Raw genomic sequence first — 19,618 nt, 5'->3', positions numbered from 1 at the left:
TTCTTTCAAAGATGATTTGAGACAACTGTGTGTGGGTACCTTTAAATGTTCAGGATATTCTTAAAAGAAACTCACATACTTTTAGAAATTTGAAGATCATTTTGAATGAATGGAATGTACTCCCCTCGCTTACTGAACTTGTTCTTGGTGTCTCTTTGTGGATATTAAACATTTATAATCTATGATGGCTCACTAGGCTCAATTCAGAGTCATTACCAAAGCTGTCTTAGATTCTCATTGCGGACACTGTTCATATGCAAAGAAAATTTAAGAGAGGCCCTAGTGTTGTCATAAAGCCTATCAATTCCCACATAAGGACAAACTAACTGTACAAGAGGGGATTTTTCACAAGTTGGGGGTTCATATTTAGTGTTCTAAGGGAGCCCCATGAAAACCACTTTTAAAGTATTGAGAATTTAGGTAAATACCATGGATCACTCTGCAGGGGGAGTAAGTCTTGGCGAGCCCTCCCTAGGAAAGTATTCTTTAATCTAGTAATTTTAAGGTCAGGGTGGGGTGCTCTCTGGATTAATGAAAACCTTTAAGAGTGTTTTTAGGCAGAGTATATAACTGGGTGAAGAAGTATGCTCAGAATATTTGTGAATCTTTGCCTGGATGGTTTCAGCTGTTGCCCTGAGGCAAGCCAGAATGCCAAGTTGGCCTGGGGAGGGTGGGAGAAGTTCCAGCAGGTATGGAGGGAACCCTTGAAATGCTAGTCCTGCTCTGAGAATCTTAGGAGAAGGGGGAGTCTCTTTTTCCCCTCCTTATTGTCTTGTTTTCACTTTTACACATTTCCTTTCTCACTTGTACTATCCTTTTCTGCACTCCTCCCTGGTCCTCCTCTGGCTGCCCTTTCTTTCCTGATGGATTAGAGGTTTAACTGGCTCATATTATTCCTCCTGTAGTAATAGAAGTAGAAATTCAAATTCATTGCCTGACTGGATTGTCTGGTTTTCATTTTTTAGATGAGCAGATAAGCAATAATATGGGGATTTTTTTTTAATCTGAAAAATACTGAAAAGACAGGAGAAAAAAAAAAGTTAAATCACCCATAATCCCATCACCAGTTTCATTTTTAATTTATAAAGTAACAAATGGAAGTCCTTCCCTACCAGCCATCTAATCCCATTCCCCAGAGACAACCTCTGTTAATAGTGTAAGATGAATTTCCCCTGATTTTTCTCAATATAAATAGATATATCCACATTACCTATGTGCATACACGTGTAATTATGTGGTATATGCTTTTTTCCATGCAACCCATGTGGGTCTACAACTTGACTTATCTACCGTATCCTGGACATCTTCCAAGACTGTATATATTGATCTTCTTTATCTCTGTAATAGCTGTATAGAATGCATATATCCATTTTTTTAAGTGCATTTCTGTTGATGGACATTTACAATTTTTTTTCAACATTTTCATTGTTTCAGTATACATTCTTAAGATGTATCTTTGCTTTGCTGTATTATTTCTCTAGAATTGAGTCCTAACAGATTACTTAAATTACTTTCTCCAAAAGGGTGCCTATTTATAGGCTCAAAGCAGTGCATGAGAGAACTTGTTTTTCTATTGCTTTTGCAGCACTGAATAGTTAACAGGATTTTTAATTTCTGCCAGTCTGACAGGGGAGAATGGCATCTGAGTGTCTGTAATTGTTTTTATCTGATTATATCTTTTCCTACAGATTTTTATTTTTTAAACATCCTTATCTACCTTTAATATGTTTATATGGATTTTGCTGTTTCTTTCAAAAGAGTACTTTCATCTTTCTGTTTAATGAATGTTTATTACATATTTGAGGTCTCAAGATAATTTCATTAGTCCAATTGTTTATGGAATTAATCCAAAATAGTTTATATAAATAATTTCTCTTCCTTTAGAGAAATAAAGTGATTACTATGCATTTCTTCACCTGAATCTTTGTGTCACTAAACAAATTTACGTTTGCATAATGCTGCTAACCATCGTTTCATGATATTGTGGCAAATCTTATTGGAGTCTTTCCTTACGCATTTCTTCTCTCATGTGCAGAGCGTTACTGTATGGTGGGATGCGAGAATCTCAGCCCGAAGCAGAAATCCCTCTTCAAGACACCACTGCAGAAGCATTCACAATGCTGCTAAAATACATCTACACCGGGCGGGCAACGCTGACAGATGAGAAGGAGGAGGTGTTGCTGGACTTTCTGAGCCTAGCTCATAAATATGGATTTCCAGAGCTGGAGGACTCTACCTCTGAGTATCTCTGCACCATACTTAACATTCAGAATGTCTGCATGACTTTTGATGTTGCCAGCCTCTACTCACTTCCCAAGTTAACTTGCATGTGCTGCTTGTTTATGGACAGAAATGCTCAGGAGGTGCTCTCAAGTGAAGGCTTCCTCTCTCTTTCTAAGGTGTGTCATCATCTGCAAGAACTTCACAGGCATGCCCTGTACAATTTAGATCTGTGCTGTAAGAGTAGAACAATAGACTGAGATTAAAAAAAGTAAAAATCATCGGTCTAGAAGAGGTCATCTGTCTAGCCACCTGCCTCTGGCTACTGAGACTCTGTGTAGATCATATAAAAGAGAGGCAAATTGCTTTTGGTTTCTTTTTTAAGATTCTTCTGGTAGGTTCTAAGTGTAAAAGAGACTGTGCTACAGAGCGGTATCATCAGTGTGATGATAGTCAAATAGGTTCCTTTGTGGTGTTGCATACTATGTTTTGGTTTTGTATTTCTCCAACAGAGAGTGCAACTAATAATTCCGTATTATGGGAGGGAAAATTCATAAAAGAGATCTGATGTATCATTGGATGTCTTTAAGTCACTGCTGTTTTGTTTTGTTTTGTTTTGCTGGCTGAAAAAAATAGTCACATTATTTTGCTCAAAATCATTCTCTGAACCCTGGTGGTTGTCTCTCCTTTCCTTTTTTGTGTTTGTCCTAGAACCTGAATATTTCACATGAAAAAACCTATTTGAAAGCTATGTATTTTGGCTTGAGTGTAAACTATGATTTTTATTATCCTACTTACTTTTTAGAGGCAAGGGTCTTCAAGGGTCACACCAAGGTTACTGGAGGTCAGTCTAGAAATCTGAGAACCAAAAATATGGGAGTGCAGTGATGCTGTGGAGCAAAAGATTTCGAATTTTAAATTCCAGCTGTATCTTACGGACTTAAAAAAATTTTTAACTTTTTTTTTTTTTGAGAGACAGAGAGAGACAGCATGTGAACAGGGGAAGGGCAGAGAGAAAGAGGGAGACACAGAATCCAAAGTAGGCTCCAGGCTCTGAGCTGTCAGCACAGAGCCTGATGTGGAGCTCAAACCCACGAACGCGAGATCATGACCTGAGCCGAAGTCGGACTCTCAACCGACTGAAACACCCAGGCACCGCTGACTGACTTCTAAATGTAAACTCTCCTGAAGAACCTGCATGGAATGACAGCTCCCCATGCTGCCATTTCTCTTCTTGTTTTATTGAAGATAGGTGCACAGAGGATGTGTTGGAAAAACTAGACATTTGGTGTAGTGGTTAAAGATGCCCGTGGCTATTCATGGAGCCCTTATGGGCAAGAGAGCATATGGCACGAAGGTTAAAGAAAGAAGATGGTCAAAGAGAGTTGCTGAGATATAAGTGATACATGCAGTTCTGTAACATTTTGCTGATTGATCATACACATGGTTGAGCTCCTTGATAACTGGAATTTTTTGTTTTGTCCTTTTCAGACAGCACTTTTAAACATCGTATTAAGAGATTCATTTGCAGCTCCCGAAAAAGATATCTTCCTAGCCTTGTTAAATTGGTGTAAGCACAATTCAAAGGAGAATCATGCTGAAATCATGCAGGCTGTGCGTTTGCCTCTGATGAGCCTCACTGAACTTCTGAATGTTGTGAGGCCTTCAGGACTGTTGTCTCCTGATGCCATTCTGGATGCTATTAAAGTTCGATCTGAGAGCCGGGATATGGACCTCAATTACAGAGGCATGCTCAGTGAGTACCTGCTTATCCTGCGTTCCTTAGGAAGTTTTCTCCCTCGTCTGAGAGTTTCAGCTACAAAACGAGCCACAAAACTCTAGTTGCAGGTATATGTGGTGTGTGGGTCTAAGAACATACAGCTCTGCTTCCTGTTGTTCTCCTCTTAATTCCTCCAGAGACTGATGAGCCTTTGCAGACCCCAAAATAGCGATTTCTTGCCATTTCTGGATGGATTTCTTTAGCTGTTCCCTAAAATGTCAGAAATAGACACTTTCCCAAACAGCTTCTCATGCTAAGACCTTTCGTGCCTTCCTTCATCACATCAGCACTGAGTATGTGCTACACACTTACTATTTTAGGTCCTGTGAACATGGATATTCTAAATAATAATAGTAGCTAACACTTGTGTTACATTTCCAACACTTATGTGATTTTTCTTATTAATAAATATAATAGTGGTTAACACTTACAAGGTGCTTATATATATATCAGTAATAGTTCTACATGATCATTTTTTTAAATGTTTATTTTTGTGAGAGAGAGAGAGACAAGTGCAAGTGGAGGTGGGGCAGAGAGAGAGGGAGACACAGAATCTAAAGCAGGCTCCAGGCTCGGAGCTGTTAGCACAGAACTTGAGATGGGACTCAAACTCATGAATCGTGAGATACGATCTGAGCTGAAGTCAGACACTCACCCTCCTGAGCCACCCAGGCGCCCCTCTACATGATCATTTAATTCTGAAAACAACCCTTTGAAGTAGCTACCATTATTGGCTCCATTTCACAAATGAGGAAACTGAAGCACAGAGAGGTTAAATAATTTGCTGAAGGTCACACAGAAAGATACAGAGCTGAGAGTCAAACCTACTAGGTAGGCTGTGTAATTAACCACTACGCTGTGTGTGTAAATGCAAAATAGTCTCTGCATTTGAGCCTTTTTAATTTCCTTGTGGAAATAAGATCTACTCCCATGAAAAGTTCAGTACAACAGTGTTTAAGACGAGCCCATGCTGTGAACTTCTAAGGGGAATCTAGGTTCAGAAGGGTTGAGGGAGATTTCATGGAAATTATGAAGCCTGAGATGAATCCTTACATTTGATGCGAGGGGTATTGGGGCAGAGTGTATTCACAGGGGAGGACTGGTTATGACTGAGAGCCGAGGTGGGACATTTCAAGGACTGTCATCAGGAAAGCTCAGCTAGAGGTAGAAGGCTTGCATTGATAAACAACACAGGCTGTAATGGTCAGCTCAGGCAAAATCATAGAAGTCTTTCAAAGTAGCTTGGAATCTGGCTTATACACAACCAGAAGGTAATTTTCAAGAGGAAGAGAGACATGAGTATGGTGGTGGTCTTGAAAGATTGATCCATGATGTAATACTTGTTGATTTGAAATAGTGAAAAATGATTCAGGGAGACCAGCTGGGTAGGTGTCTGACTTGTGTAAGGTTGATAAACTAGAGTGGTAGTAGGGAAGATGGAAATTTTGTATTCTAAAAAATCAGATCTTGGTGATTTAAGGGATTTAAATCTGAGGATTAAGTTTAGGAGGAAGTTAACCATATTTTATCAAATCTAAGAAACCAGAAGTTTTGAGGTCCCATTGTGTTATGTACCACTAAGAAAGGAAACAGTATTGCCAGTTAAACCATGACATACCATCATGTCTGTGTCTCAACTTCAGAAATGTTAAAACTTGAAAAACTCTGTCTTATGGGGCGCCTGGGTGGCTCAGTCGGTTAAGCATCCGACTTCAGCTCAGGTCACGATCTCACGGTCCGTGAGTTCGAGCCCTGCGTCAGGCTCTGGGCTGATGGCTCGGAGCCTGGAGCCTGCTTCCGATTCTGTGTCTCCCTCTCTCTCTGCCCCTCCCCCGTTCATGCTCTGTCTCTCTCTGTCCCAAAAATAAATAAACGTTTAAAAAAAAAAAGAAAAAGAAAAACTCTGTCTTAGAATTGATGAAATGTGGTAGTTCTCCAAAGATGCTGAGCTTGTTTTTAGACTTACTGAGTTTGAGGGTTTCTGGAACATCTTAGTACTCTGAGTTCTGTCTCATGTTAGTCATTTCCCTGAATGATCTTTTCCTTGACCATGGCTCAGACATTCTCTTGAAAACTGACTGATCTTAAATAGGTGTCCTTAGTCTGGACTTCTCTCCTGACCCATCAGATTTAGATTCCTTTTCATTGGGCACAGAAAAAAAAGCACTGGCTTTGGAGCCAGACAAGTTTGACCTCAAATCCAGAATGAGTCACTTACTAGTTGTGTGACCTGGTATTAAGTTACATAAGGAATTTTACCTTTGGTTTTAACATTTCCTTATATTGTTATGAGAATTAATTGAAATAACGTGTGCAGGGATGCCTGGGTGGTTCATTCGGTTAAGCGATTGGACACTTGATTTTGGCTCAGGTCATGAATCTTGCAGTTGTGAGATGGAGCCCCATGTTAGGCTCCACTCTTGGTGCGCAGCCTGCTTGGGATTCTCTCTCTCCCTCTCTCTCTGCCCCTCCCCTGCTTGCATACTGTCTGTCCCTCTCAATCAATCAATCAATCAATAAACATTAAAAAAAAAAAAAAAAGAAATAATGCGTGCAAATAACATCTGTAAGCTCAATCAAGGAAATGATTGTTTATATTATCATTATTTGTATTCTTCCTCATCTTTATGTGTCTCTGTAGGAATTATCACACTGGTCACATTGTTTTAAAATTTTTTGTTTGTCTTTGGTCCTTGAAGGCAGAGATGATCTTTCTAAGGCCTGTTAATCTTTGTACCCTTTAACATATTCTATACCATATAGGAGACACTTGGTGCATGAACTCAAGGAGAAATGTCTAAGAGCAGTGCAAGCATGTTACTGGAGTTTAGGAAGCAATCAGAACTGGTGAAGAAAGTTGAAACCTGGGCTAGAGTGTAGAGAAAGAAGTGAAGATCAAAGTCTGAGACTTGGAGAAGAGCTTTAGCCAAGGGGCTAAAGGTAGAGAAGGAAGAATTAAGTAGGAAGAAAACAGGGTAGGGTTACAGAAGCCGACAGAGGAGAGAACTTTTATATGGAGAGGGTGGTCACAGGTGTCCAGTGATGCTGAGATATAAGAAGAACGAGAATTGAGAGAAAACCTTGGGGTATAAATTGTGGTGGGTTGCTGAGTAGACTGGGCAGAAGCTTGACTAAACGGGGGGAATTAGGCCATAGGTTTGAAAAGATAGTAAGTACCATGTGTTGACCGTCCAGTGTGTAAATTGGATGAAAGGCAGTCGAGAAATAGTTTGGTAGCCAGAGGGAATAGGTTGAGGGAGGTCCGGGTGGAGATTGGAGGTGCTAGAGAGTGGTCCTAGTTGAGGGTCAGCCTTGGATTAAAGTGTGGGAGGGTGGACGGGGGAGAGATAACAAGACAAGTAATATAATTTTAGACTTTCTAAGTTCTCATTGTCAGATCCTCTTGTATAAGTTTCTTTTTTCCCCTTCTTGCCCTGGCTTTGGTTTGAGGTGTTGGGAAGACCCTGTAACTGGATTTGCTGTTAGGATAGGTTTGGTACATTTTTGTGGGAGGGAGATGCTTTGGACATTTCACATAGTTAATGGTAGCTTAGAATTGACCAACTGATAAGTATAGGTATTAGGCATAGGTTATAATAAACCCATGAAATCACCATGAAAGGGACTACTCAGTTCTGGAATGATATATTTACTGTACTTAACTACTCATAAGTATTAAATTCTTCATTCTGGAATAATTCAGTGGGGTCTCAAGGAAGAGATTATACAAATGTTTGGGAATCTTTTATCTAATTTGTGAACTTGAGAAATGAAAAAATAGCAGGCTGTTTTTCAGACTTTTTAACTATATGGATAGCAAAATCAATACTATCAATACTAAGGATGCATATCACTTTCCTATCAGATACTAAAAATATAGGTTATTTTCTAGGTAAATGTTATCCAAACATATTGTTTTATCACATTTCTTCACTGTTAGGAAAAAAGGGTCTAAAGTTTGAGAACTGTTCCTGGGCTGTTCTGGAACAATAGTTCTGCTTATTTTGAAACTATTGACCAAATTTGTTTGTGTCATTGTTTTCCCAGGGTATAGTTTCTGTGTCTTTGGGGACTTTTCATGAACTGTGGAGAGGTTCTGTTCTGGACTAGGGGCAGCACAGATACTAATGGTCTTACTTGGAGTTTATTAATATTAGTTTCTGGAAAGTTGTACACTTAAAGCTGTATATCCTGGGGATTTTAACCAAATTGCAGCAATTTTTTCCTCCTTAAAAAAAGGGGGGGGTACCCAAAGGATGCTTTTAATTTACCATTGATGGTTAGTCTTCCTGAGAAGGTGGTTTTGACTAGTTTTATACATACACCTGGGGAAAAGGAATTAATTTTTAATGAAATTATTTTTCCCCCCTTAGGGTGTTTGAACTACTAGCACTCAAACCATTCCTTTAATGCTTAGTTTTGTCTTATGGAGCCCTTTCTACCTTGAAAGTTAGTGCTTTTTCTGTTTGGGCTGAGTTGTACTTTGTATTGCATGTCTTAGGTTTTAGACTTTGAGAAAAGGTACAGTAATATATTGCTTCTTCATGTTTATAGCAGGGAGCTTATCACAACTTCCATTCTCAAAATTTCTTTATTGAGTAAAAGTCAGTCTGTTCATAGGACTGCTAAGTTAAATTATTGGTTGATATGTAAATATGTGTGTGTGTTTAAATCTGTGCTGTAGGTACATGGTACCACGTAGCCCTTCTTATAGTTTCCAGTAACTCAGATGGAGAAAGCTTGCCCCTCTTGCTTTTCTTGCCTAGATTCCTACAAGACTGAGCTTCTTGAGGACTGTAATTATGCCTTTCACCTCTGTTTTTCCAGCACCTAGCACAGTGCCCAAATCTAGACTTTTCACAGTAAATGAGTGACTGAATGGATCCATCCCTTGCTTCTAGACTAGATTTCAAAATGTCTCACCTGTCACATATAGGCTATAATAACAGCAGTGAACCTTTAATACTTTCACAACCCTTTGACTCCTCTTTTATTTATCTTCTATAGTTCGTAGTATCTTCATCTGTAAACTAGGGGGGTTCACAAAGAATCTCTCCTGAGTGTTCTTCTGTGGAGGCATTTCATGTCTGATATACACTTGTCTGTATTAGATGGTGAGCTTCTGAGTCCAGCACAGTCCAGCACACAGAAGGCAGCTTAGAAATTTTTTTCTTTAAATAAATAGGATGAAGGTCCCATTCGGCTCTTAGAAGTTTTCATTCTGTGATCTTTATAAGTAACTTGCCTAAAGTTACTGAGTGAAATCAATGCCTGAGCTGGAACCAGTGCTGCTCTGACTCAGGAGGCCGGTGCTCTTCGGTAAAGTCTCCTGCCGGGGTTATTTTCTATCTCTGTTTTGTGTTTGGTGTGTTTGAGCACCAGTACTGTTAAATGTGGAAAGGAGGCCTGCAGAGAGTGGAGATAATGGGGCGAGTCAAGGGAAGACAAGAGTTGTCAAGAAGGCCACGTGTAGTGCCATACGTGTTGGAAGGGAGGAGCCACACATTTTTTTCAGGGTTTTCAGGTTGGGGAGTAGAAGATGATTGGGGCACAGAATTAGGTAAAGAGATTGCAGTGGGCAGAGAACCAGGTATGGCTCCAAATGACCCATCAGGGGTGGACAGCTATCTCAGCCTAGATGTAATAGAAAGTTCAATAAAGGAGGAGTAAGAACATAACACAACTAAAGAAAAACACAAGATAATTAACCTAGAACCACTCAGATTTTGGCACTGTGTCGCTAGCAGCAGGTCCTACTCCATTTCTCCTTAGCTTTTCTTTCTAATACTTGGCTTGTTTCTGCCTACCTGTGGAAATTCAAAGCTTGTTTTTTTTCTTCATGTTTGTACAGTGTATCAAAAATCACAAATGTTAAGAAAACTGTTGTTACCTGCTATGTGTTTAATCTCTAACACCCTATATTTTTTGAGAGCTCTTTTCTCGACTGATAGATATTAGGCAGTAAGAATACATTTATGGTCACTTTTCTTCTTACCTTTAACTGTGGGTCTTGTGCGTGTGTGCAGGTGTGCGCACGTGCACATAGACACGCACAAATACTTAGGGGTTGTGTTTTTATCCCATGAGATACTCCGATTATGGTCACCATGAGAGGCTTGCCACTTGTGTAAGTGTTCTCCATTTTAAAGTGAAAGATACTTTCAGGGAATCTGTGTCAAGAACAGTTAGAAAAGTTCTCAAGCGCCCTTGAAATAAACTTCAGAAGAAGACTTTAGACTTGCAGTAGCACTTTCATTTCCATTTTAGACTTTTAGTTACAGTCACTTGAAACCCTTATGCCTAGTGTGTTGTTGCGAGCTTGATAAATTTTAGAGAAGAAGATGCTTGTGTTTAGAGAAAATCAAAGGGTGGCAGCCATTTCTAAGTCGGAAAGCTTGAGTTCCCCCCTTCTTGGCTTGGTCTTGACTGGTGGTGGCAGAACTGGTGGAGATGGGTTCCAGTGGTCTGCAGCAACGGGCTTCAGACTCCCCCCCCCCCCCCCCATTTTACACTGAGCAGTAAGGGAGAAAATACCTCTTTTTACCCAGTGTTACGCATTATTAGCACTGAAAAGTGGAGATTGGAAGTTTTTGCTTGCTTTATGAAAAGCTCCATTTCTTGGTTGGAGGCATCAGGAGGGCAGGGCCCATCTCTGTCTTCCTTTCTGAGGCATTCCAGGGTACCTGGTACAGATTGAGTCCTCGGTAAGGGTTTTTTGACTGTTTGAATGCTTTACACTTCCCATGATCCATTTGTAGTATGATCTTTACAGTAATCCAGTGAGTGGGTTGGGCACAGCATTATTTGTAGATGAGAAAACCGATCCATAGAGACTGACAGGCCTCACTCAGGGGGAGTGGGGAGTAGAGCCTGAGTCTTAGACTTAGGTTTTCTCACTTTAAATCCAACTTTCTTTTTTTTTTTTTTAAACCGTACCAGGCTCTGTTTTCTTCCCTCTGAGTCTCAGGCGACCCTATTGGGAAGGGTTTGGAGAGAGGGGTAAGTGTGTCTTCCCATCAGAAACCCTTACAAGGCAGGTGGCAGGCAGGGCTCCTGGAAGCAGACTACAAGAATGCATATATATGATTACCATGAACTAAGAGAACTCAGGAAATTCTAAACCTGTATCACTTCATCACGAAAAAGGTTGAGCCTGACTAGGTTTTGTTTTCTTTTTTTTTTTTCTGAGTTGCCTTAGCCTTTTGCAAGTTAACTAAACCTGTCCAGTCCCCATTGTCAGCAGCATTTATTGTTATCTTCTGGAGCCACTCCCTTCACCTGGCTTCATTTGAAAAATGTTAAAAAAATTTTTTTTTATCTTATTTTTGAGAGAGAGAGAGAGAGATAGTGCAAGTGGGGGAGGAACTGAGAGAGAGAGGGAGACACAGAATCTGAAGCAGGCTCCAGGCTCCAAGCTGTCACTGCAGAGTCCCATGCAGGGCTCGAACTCACGAACCGCAAGGTCATGATCTGAGCTGAAGTCAGATGCCCAACTGACTGAGCCCCCTAGCTGCCCCAAAAAATGTTTTTAAAACCCACATTTTGGAAGAAATATGCAGTGATGAATTAACCCCCTTTCGCTAAGAGTCTAATTAAGCTCACACTTTCCCCTATTCAAATCACATAGTTGAGATGTACTTGTACTGTGAGAATTCAGTATTTGTTTACAGTCTGTGAACTTACTTAGTTCTCTTATTATTGTCTGTTTTTTAGTATATGTTTCATAATAATAATGATGATGTTTTTTCTTAGAGAGCTTATTGTGTGCTTCACAAACATTATCTCATTTAATCCTTGCAACAAATAAACAAAAACATCTGGGTCTAGATACTGCCTTCTTGAGAAACTGAAGTTCTGAGAAGGTAACTTCCCCAGAGTCATTTGCCTCGTTAAAGGTGTAGCCCCTATTTGAACTCTGACCTTGAAGCTCAGGCTCTCAACATCTGCTTTATGCTGCCTCCTGTCTTTCCGCAGAGAGTGTCAGTCAGAATGTCGGCACCTAGAAAACACGCTCTAGCTCTGTGAAGCAGCCTTTGCATAGAGGACTTCAGAGTTCCAGGAACAAATGACACTTAATAAATCTAGTAGTGTTGGAGAGGGGAGGGGGCTTAATTATAACCATAATAATGATTTTGATGACAGACTGAATTTCCGTTTTTAAAAATCTCAATTAAAGTAAAAATAGATCTTCTTTTAAACATACTGTTGTTAGCTAGATTAACTGCTTCAGCATGTCTGTGTGTAGGGTTCGTGTCCAGTATCTCCGCTGTATTGGAACGTGTCTTCTTCTGTTGTCTTATCAGATATCTGACCTCTCTGCTTTGCTTTTATATGTCCAGATGGTGGGTACAGGTCATCTTATATGGCATTTTTGTCCTGTAGATAGTAAATTAAAGCTCCTAATAGAGTGAACTCTGCAGAGCTGGTTTATTTGCCCTAGTACCTGTTTTTTTTCCTACTATTATCAGCTTCTTCCTCGTAGCACTAGTCTTAGGCACTTTGTGGCTATGCTGGCGTCATTAAATCTAAATGGTAGGTGGTATCTTAACCCTCGTAGACATTCCATGTCTTCTATCTCTATAGACTTGTTTCTGCCACTTTTGATTAAATGCACATAATAGAATCAACTAGAATGTTAGAATTTGTCTTTTTCCCTACAATATAGAATAATTTACTAAGTAACCATTAACCTTGCTTTCCTATTTTTAATTGTAGTACCAGAAGAAAATATTGCAACTATGAAGTATGGAGCCCAGGTTGTAAAAGGGGAGCTGAAGTCTGCCTTATTAGATGGTGATACTCAAAATTATGATTTGGATCATGGATTTTCTAGGCACCCAATTGATGATGACTGCCGTTCTGGCATTGAGATTAAGCTAGGTCAGCCATCTATTATCAATCACATACGGATACTCCTGTGGGACCGAGATAGCCGGTGAGTGATTAGCATGACTTGGACAGAAAATGACATTATATTTGATTGAATTGGCCTCATTTTGTGGTCATCTCCTTTGGTTTTACAGTTTGATGCTTTATTTCCTTGGGATTGTTTTGCCATTTCTCCTGAAGTTTAGTTCTGGGAGAAGAGTGAAAGGCTATATTCCTTTTAAAAAAACATTTTTTGCTTTTTTTCTGTTTATAAAAGTAATGAATATGTGTTTATCATGGAAAACATAGAAAATATAGAAAAGCACAAAGAAGAAAATAGAAATTGTTAGTAATCTTGCCAGCCATTAATAATCTTTGCATATATCTAGTATAGATGTAATTATCCAACTTTGTATATATTTAACTAGTTATACGCACACGTACATACACAAAACAAAAACCTGTAAAACCGTATAGTTTTATAAAATGAAGATTCGATGTCTGAAGGCTGACTTCACTTTGTAGTTGTGAACATTCTACTCTTTAAAAATACTCATCTAAAATATTACTTTCAGTGGTTGGTATTTCACCACCTGGGTTACCATTACTTATTTACTTGATTATAACCTTTTAAATGCATTTTACCCTATGAATGAAGAAAATAAGTTCTCTTTTAGTATATGTATAAATAATCATCCTGAAAACAAAGGAAGTTTGTGAAAAAAATTTGATGGGCTCCAGGCTAGGAACCCCCCAGTTTTGTAGTGGCTTCAAGATTCTGCCTTCCTTCTAGCACCTCTGACACTTTCGCCCACTGTGGTTTCTAGGGTTCAGCCATGATGCTCAGAAGTACTAGAGCAGTATAGGTGACCAAGAACTGTCTTTCTCATCACTGCCCATCATTAACCTAAACCCTACATACCCAGAAATTTATAGAGTCTCCTAGGCCCTACTCATGCCACTGAGCCTGGGTATGGAGGACTTGATAGTAATGGTGATGATACCTTGTAAATCTTGCACGTTAATTCATTTCTCTTAGCACCACTGGCCATCACTCTTTTAAGCCATTTGAACCAAAGATGAGGAAGTTTTATGAGGTAGGAGTCAGTGTTTCCCATAGGCATAGGTGTTCAAGGTCCCCAGGTTATCTTCATCTGTTTCTTTTTTATTAAGAATGTATTTCCTGGGGAATCTGGGTGGCTCAGTCAGTTAGGCCTCCGACTCCAGCTCAGGTCATGATCTCACGGTTCGTGAGTTCAGTCCCCTCATTGGGGTCTCTGCTGTCAGTGTGCAGCCTGCTTTGGATCCTCCGTCCCCCCTCCCCGCCCCCCCCACCTCCCACTCCACTCACACTCTCTCTTTCTCTCTCTCAAAAAAAAAAAAAGAATGTATTTTCTGATATGTATCTTGTTGGATATAATATGATGTTAGTTGGCAAAATGGAGCTAATTCACATATCATTTCCAAGAGTCTCTGGATTAATAATAACAGTATAACAATAATAATACTTATATAGCACTTTCATTACTTTTATGTGATCAGTACTATTCTCAAAGCTTTGCGTATATTCACTCATTTAATTAATAATGAAATTAGTATAAAGATAATAAAAGAAAAGGTTAGTATGTTTGAAACTGAAAGTAGTTATTATCGTTTCCATGATGTTAAATATTTATGGGCCACTTTGTTTTAGTATGTGCTTTACATTCACGGGGGACTTAACTTTCCCACAGAGCAGTTCTTTTCTCACAGAAGTGGTTATCATTCTAAGCAAAGGTGAAAATGCAGAATCTTAAGCCCAAAAGATTCTGACATGTGTTGTAAAGTTATATCCTGCATTCCTGATAACCCAGAGAGGTTCAATAAAAGGTTATAACCAGTTTGAGACCGAGCGATAAAATGAATGGGAATGAGGGGGCAGCAGAAAATGAGGGGATGACACAAAATAAGCTGACCTTTTCTGGTCACAACTGTTGGTTGCAGGCTGACATTTATGGTCACCTAAATCTTCCGAGATTGTTCCTGTTGATATTACAGTACAAGTAATAACTGCATCTCAAATTTAAATTTGGCTTATGACAGGGGAATATAGATTGGTTCAGCATGGGACCAGCATCTAATGGTCCAGGGTAGCTGACTAGGGGAGGGTGATAGGCTGTTTTCATTACTGCTGGATTATTAGCTGCCAAATTCTTTGTTGTATCCCAAAGAAACACACATTATCTCTTCACCCATGTCATTTATTTTTCTTCAGGCTGGATGTATATGTGGGATTGTGGGAGACTGGGAGGGAGCAGGAGATAAGCTGGCCTTTCCTGGGAACCATTCTGAGTTGGCTTTCCTGAGAGAATAGGGCTGAGCACCCAGACTAGGGAAGGCAGAAGGAGAAGGCATACCTCTTACTTGTCTGTTTTCTGTCCTGTCTCTTGTCATGGGTTTATTAATCTGCTGATGTAGTAGGAGCAAGGTAGCTGGCTCTGTTTGAAAAGGAGCAAATGTCTTGTGTGCCAGATATGTGCCAAACAGCGTGCTAAACCCCGAATATGTGAAGATGAATATGGCGTGATCCTTGTTCTTAAGCAGCTTGTGGTCTACTAAAGCATACAGACGTGCCCGAGGGATAATCTCGATACATTGTGGTGAACGCTACAATACAGGGATCTATGCAGATGTTATTATTTTCTGAATTTGATTGTTATGGAGAATAATATGACCATTAGGCAGAAAATGTAATTAGTGAATACTGTAGTTTTTGTACCCTTTAACGTTTTATTAAAGTATAATGTGGTTTTGTTATTTTAATTTGTTTTTTTCTGCCTTTTTCCTTTTGATTCATAGGTCTTACTCATACTTCATTGAAGTGTCAATGGATGAACTTGATTGGATCAGAGTGATTGATCATTCGCAGTATCTGTGTCGTTCTTGGCAGAAATTATATTTTCCAGCCCGTGTCTGCAGGTTAGTTCTCATGGCTAATTAATGATTTTGATGTTTATTTAAGGAGATTTGGACTTTGAGAAATGGACTACATTTTTTTCTGTCTCATGGAAGAAGACTTTTTCAGGATATCAGCTACTAAATGCATCCCAAGTAAAAAACTTAGAGAAAATATGGAAAATTAAGCATCTCAATTCTAGAGTATACTGCGGAACTGTTTATCCACAGTATTTTGTGCCAAACTTCGGCAGAAGGCCCATAAGAACAAGAAGGGAGAGCGAACACTGAGAAGTAGAGATGCTTTTTAAGCTCCATGCTATATACTGAAAGCAGAGTGATTGGTAGGGGTTGTGTTCTTCCCGCAAAAGCCATGGGAGATATTTCTGGAGGCTTCCTTGGTAGTCCTCAGAGCCAGGAGGAGATTTTTATATGTTAGTGTGCATGTTCTGAGTAGCTGTGTTCTTTCTCTAGGTTGGTGCTTATCAGTGGAGTTTGACAGAACCAAGTGTTTCTAGTGGTTTGGGCTGGGAGCAGGGGAGGCTGAGCTGGTGGGGCTCCAGGCTCACACCCTCCCTTCAACTAGAGCACCTTCGTTCTTATTGTTGTTACATATTGTAATCCCATAGAAGGTTGCTTTTAAAAAATGTTGATGAGCTACTGTTCTAATATTTCATATTCTTCCTTTAGGTTTAGGCCATCTTTTAAACCTTCTGAATTCTGTAAAACCTATACAACTAATGAATTTGGGTGTTGGAAAAGGTGGTGCCCAAAGTTTTGCTGTTTTTTTTTCTTTTCTGTTGTAATTTTCCCTTTGGAAATTGCCCTCAGGTATTCCTTATCTTAGAGTCAAAAGATCAAAAGCAGAAAATGATTGGTTCATTTAATCAGGTGTGGCAAGAAGAGAAGGAAAGGTATTTGGGGGTGTAAACCAGGAGCAATGTGGTTCTGGCCTCTTACCCACTCCCATCCCTACCCTCATCATGACCCCAGCTGACTGATTCGGAGCAGATGGGGTGCCCAATAGCACTTACTCTCCAGGTCAGAAGATAACCTTTATACTTAATAAACTTAGGACCTAACAGCATCAGGCTGAATTCTTAACCTCCACCAAAGAAACTCCACAAAAGCTCTCCGCCTTCTGGTACAGTAAAGAATGTTGCGTTTTTTTTTTTTTTTTGTTTTTTGTTTTTTTATGGGTATGACTGGACACAATATTGTTACCCAGGGATCCTCTTGTGTAAAAATGAAGGAAATCAATTTCATTTCCCCAAAGAGAGACTAAAGTGTTGCAGGTCTGGCAGTTGCTCTTTTATCAGGAGTTTTGAATGGATTAAAAAAAGAAGGACAAGAAATTGAGTGAAGATTTTGTGTCTCAGAGCTGCCTAGGGATACTTTGAGAGTGACAGAGGGGCCCCAACTTGAAGGAGAAGATTGAGTCTGCATTGACTCAAGTTATTATGGTTGTATTGGATTAAAAAGTAAGCAACATAGCAACCAAAGCATCTGATGTGGACTGAAGGACTGTATGGGTTGCATTTAATTTGAAACAAGAGGAACTGGACTCCCAGAACAAATCATCATGAATATAATAGTAGCCATGACAGAGGCTGTATGCTTTACCCCCTCGGAAATTCCCACCGTGTGGAGGGAGATTTATGCCTTCATTCACCATCTCTGGCTTTTAGAAAATATACTTCACCTTATTTACTAATGGGTATTACTTATACTCCCCTTTCCTTATTTAGTCTCTTCTGTGTGGCCTTGCTTTTTATTGATGTAGCTTTTATGTGTTGTAGAGCTTGGCTGTATTCATGATGCTGGTTTTTGTCTTGGTATAGCCAGTTCCCAGCCCTGGTCAAGAAAAACTGAGCAAAGATAGTGTTAGAGATGGTGATAACAAGACAAGGAAAGAATCTTGATATCCATAGTAGTTAAGAAATAAATTTAAAAAGATTTATAACCACTTTTAAATGTTAATTACTACATTCCTTTATAAACTGCCTTTTGTAATAGACTGGAATTTTGGTAGCCTTTAAAAATGAACCTAAGACTAAGTCTCAGTTGATTATCCAAGGATGTCTTATACTTGGTGTTTCTTATCTTCACACTCATTTGTTGACTGTCTAAACAATGTTCTAAATACACATCTTCCAGGAACATTACTGGGTACATATAAATTACTTTGCGTTATTTAGTTAATTTGCACATTTGTACATCACCTTTGTTTTTCGGTGTCCTTTGAGTATTTGTCTTGCCTCTGATACTAAAATTACAAAGTCTTGGAAGCAAGGAGTATGGATTCTAATCCTTCAGTATTCTTGCATGGTACTCAGGCTGTGACTTCATATGCAGTAGGTACTCTATAAATGTTAGCACAGGTTTCGTGGGGTCAAGGCCCTGACTGCGTAATGAAGAGAATTGATTCAGCATTAATATGTATATACATTCATTGGCACTTTTTATCCACGTATTTGTTAAAATATATATTAGTGCTTGAAAGGTCTCGGAGTGGTACGTGGTTCTGTACTGTTTGCAGAGGTAACTTCCTGTTTTTCATCAGGAAACTGAATTTTGAGGTTAATCCTGAAGGATATGGGTACGAGGTGTTGATGAAAGATTACATCAACTATATGCACAGAAGAGGAGACTGTGAGTTGGGGAGTGTGAGACTAACTGGCTCTCTCTGAGTCTTGGCTGGATTGCACGGAAATCAGTGCTGTGTCATAGAAACCATGGGCTGTGGAGCTAGATAGAGCTCTTCTTACATTCTGGTTTCACTGAATACTGGCATGGTGATCTTCGTTAAGCTGTGCTTCTCCAAGCCCTAGTTTTCTACACCAGCAAAAAAACAGGAATATCACAACACCATTTATGAGGTCTGCTGTGGGGAGTTAGATGACATGGCATATGTACAAACATTGAGTACAGTGCTTGGCCCAAAGGAGAGGCTCGGTCAGTAGTGGTTTTTATTTTTATTGTTTTTGTTTTTATTATTTTTATTATTTTTAAATTGCATTTATTTATTTATTTATTTATTTATTTATTTTTCTAATTTTTGAGGCTCTCAACTGGTGTTTGACCTTCAGAGAAAGAGATTCGTTCTTGCCATCCTCTTTGGCCATGGGGGCTCTCACTATGAGGAAACTGTTCCTGACCTCAGGAGCCTAGTCTTCTTAACACTTTTCCATATTGCCAGTCCATACATAGCAGTCCAAAACATGCCTTAAATGGTTTGCTTTATCTCATAACCTGCGTATTGGTGTGTTTCTAACGGATTTAATGTATTTTCATTTTGGTAAAACATGTTTTATTGTAACAGAATATATATGGCATAAAATTTGCCATTTATGTATATCATGTGGAATGTAGTTCAGTTAGCAGCACTTCACTTCGTCAAGGTAGTAGAGTTTATCTAGTGGCAATAAGGATAATGTCAGGCTTCAAAGTCAGAGTGATTATTCCAACCATAATAGTGAGTGGAGGGAATGATCTGCTCTGTCTTCTGGGCCCTTTTTTAGGAATGTGCTGTAGATTAAGTGGGGACTGTTCTCTAGAGCCAAAGTCTAGACTAATAACTCCCCCTGCTCAGCCCCCACCTAAGGATGAAGAAAATTGACTTGTCCACGTTAGTATAATCTTTCAGATGCACTCAGAACCACGTTATGTCTTACCAGCTTCCTCTTTCTCAGGAAAAGGCAATTTCTGCTCTACCCATAAATTCTCCAACCTTTACCTTGTCTTGGCTATCTAGTAAGCTCTCTTCAAGCCCTTCCACATCTTTCCTAGATGCTGGAGCCAAGGACTGAGCAAAAA

At 39.5% G+C, this 19,618-nt stretch overlaps 1 protein-coding gene across 2 annotated transcripts in view; it reads left to right on the top strand.

Annotated features, from left to right (window-relative positions):
• Nucleotides 1-19,618, top strand: part of BTBD9 (BTB domain containing 9) — a 413,565-nt gene that overhangs the window by 38,966 nt on the left and 354,981 nt on the right. For both annotated transcript variants that reach the window (XM_060615395.3, XM_060615396.3), the window contains exons 3-6: nucleotides 2,036-2,399; nucleotides 3,712-3,976; nucleotides 12,716-12,935; nucleotides 15,707-15,826. In XM_060615395.3, the coding sequence (XP_060471378.1) occupies nucleotides 2,036-2,399; nucleotides 3,712-3,976; nucleotides 12,716-12,935; nucleotides 15,707-15,826 (969 nt within the window). The remainder of the gene's footprint in view (nucleotides 1-2,035; nucleotides 2,400-3,711; nucleotides 3,977-12,715; nucleotides 12,936-15,706; nucleotides 15,827-19,618) is intronic.

The sequence above is a fragment of the Panthera onca genome, chromosome B2 (assembly GCF_046562875.1).
Source record: "Panthera onca isolate mPanOnc1 chromosome B2, mPanOnc1 haplotype 2, whole genome shotgun sequence".
NCBI lineage: Eukaryota > Metazoa > Chordata > Mammalia > Carnivora > Felidae > Panthera > Panthera onca.
Note: the sequence above shows the minus strand (reverse complement) of the source record. Positions and strands in the feature narration are given on the sequence as shown.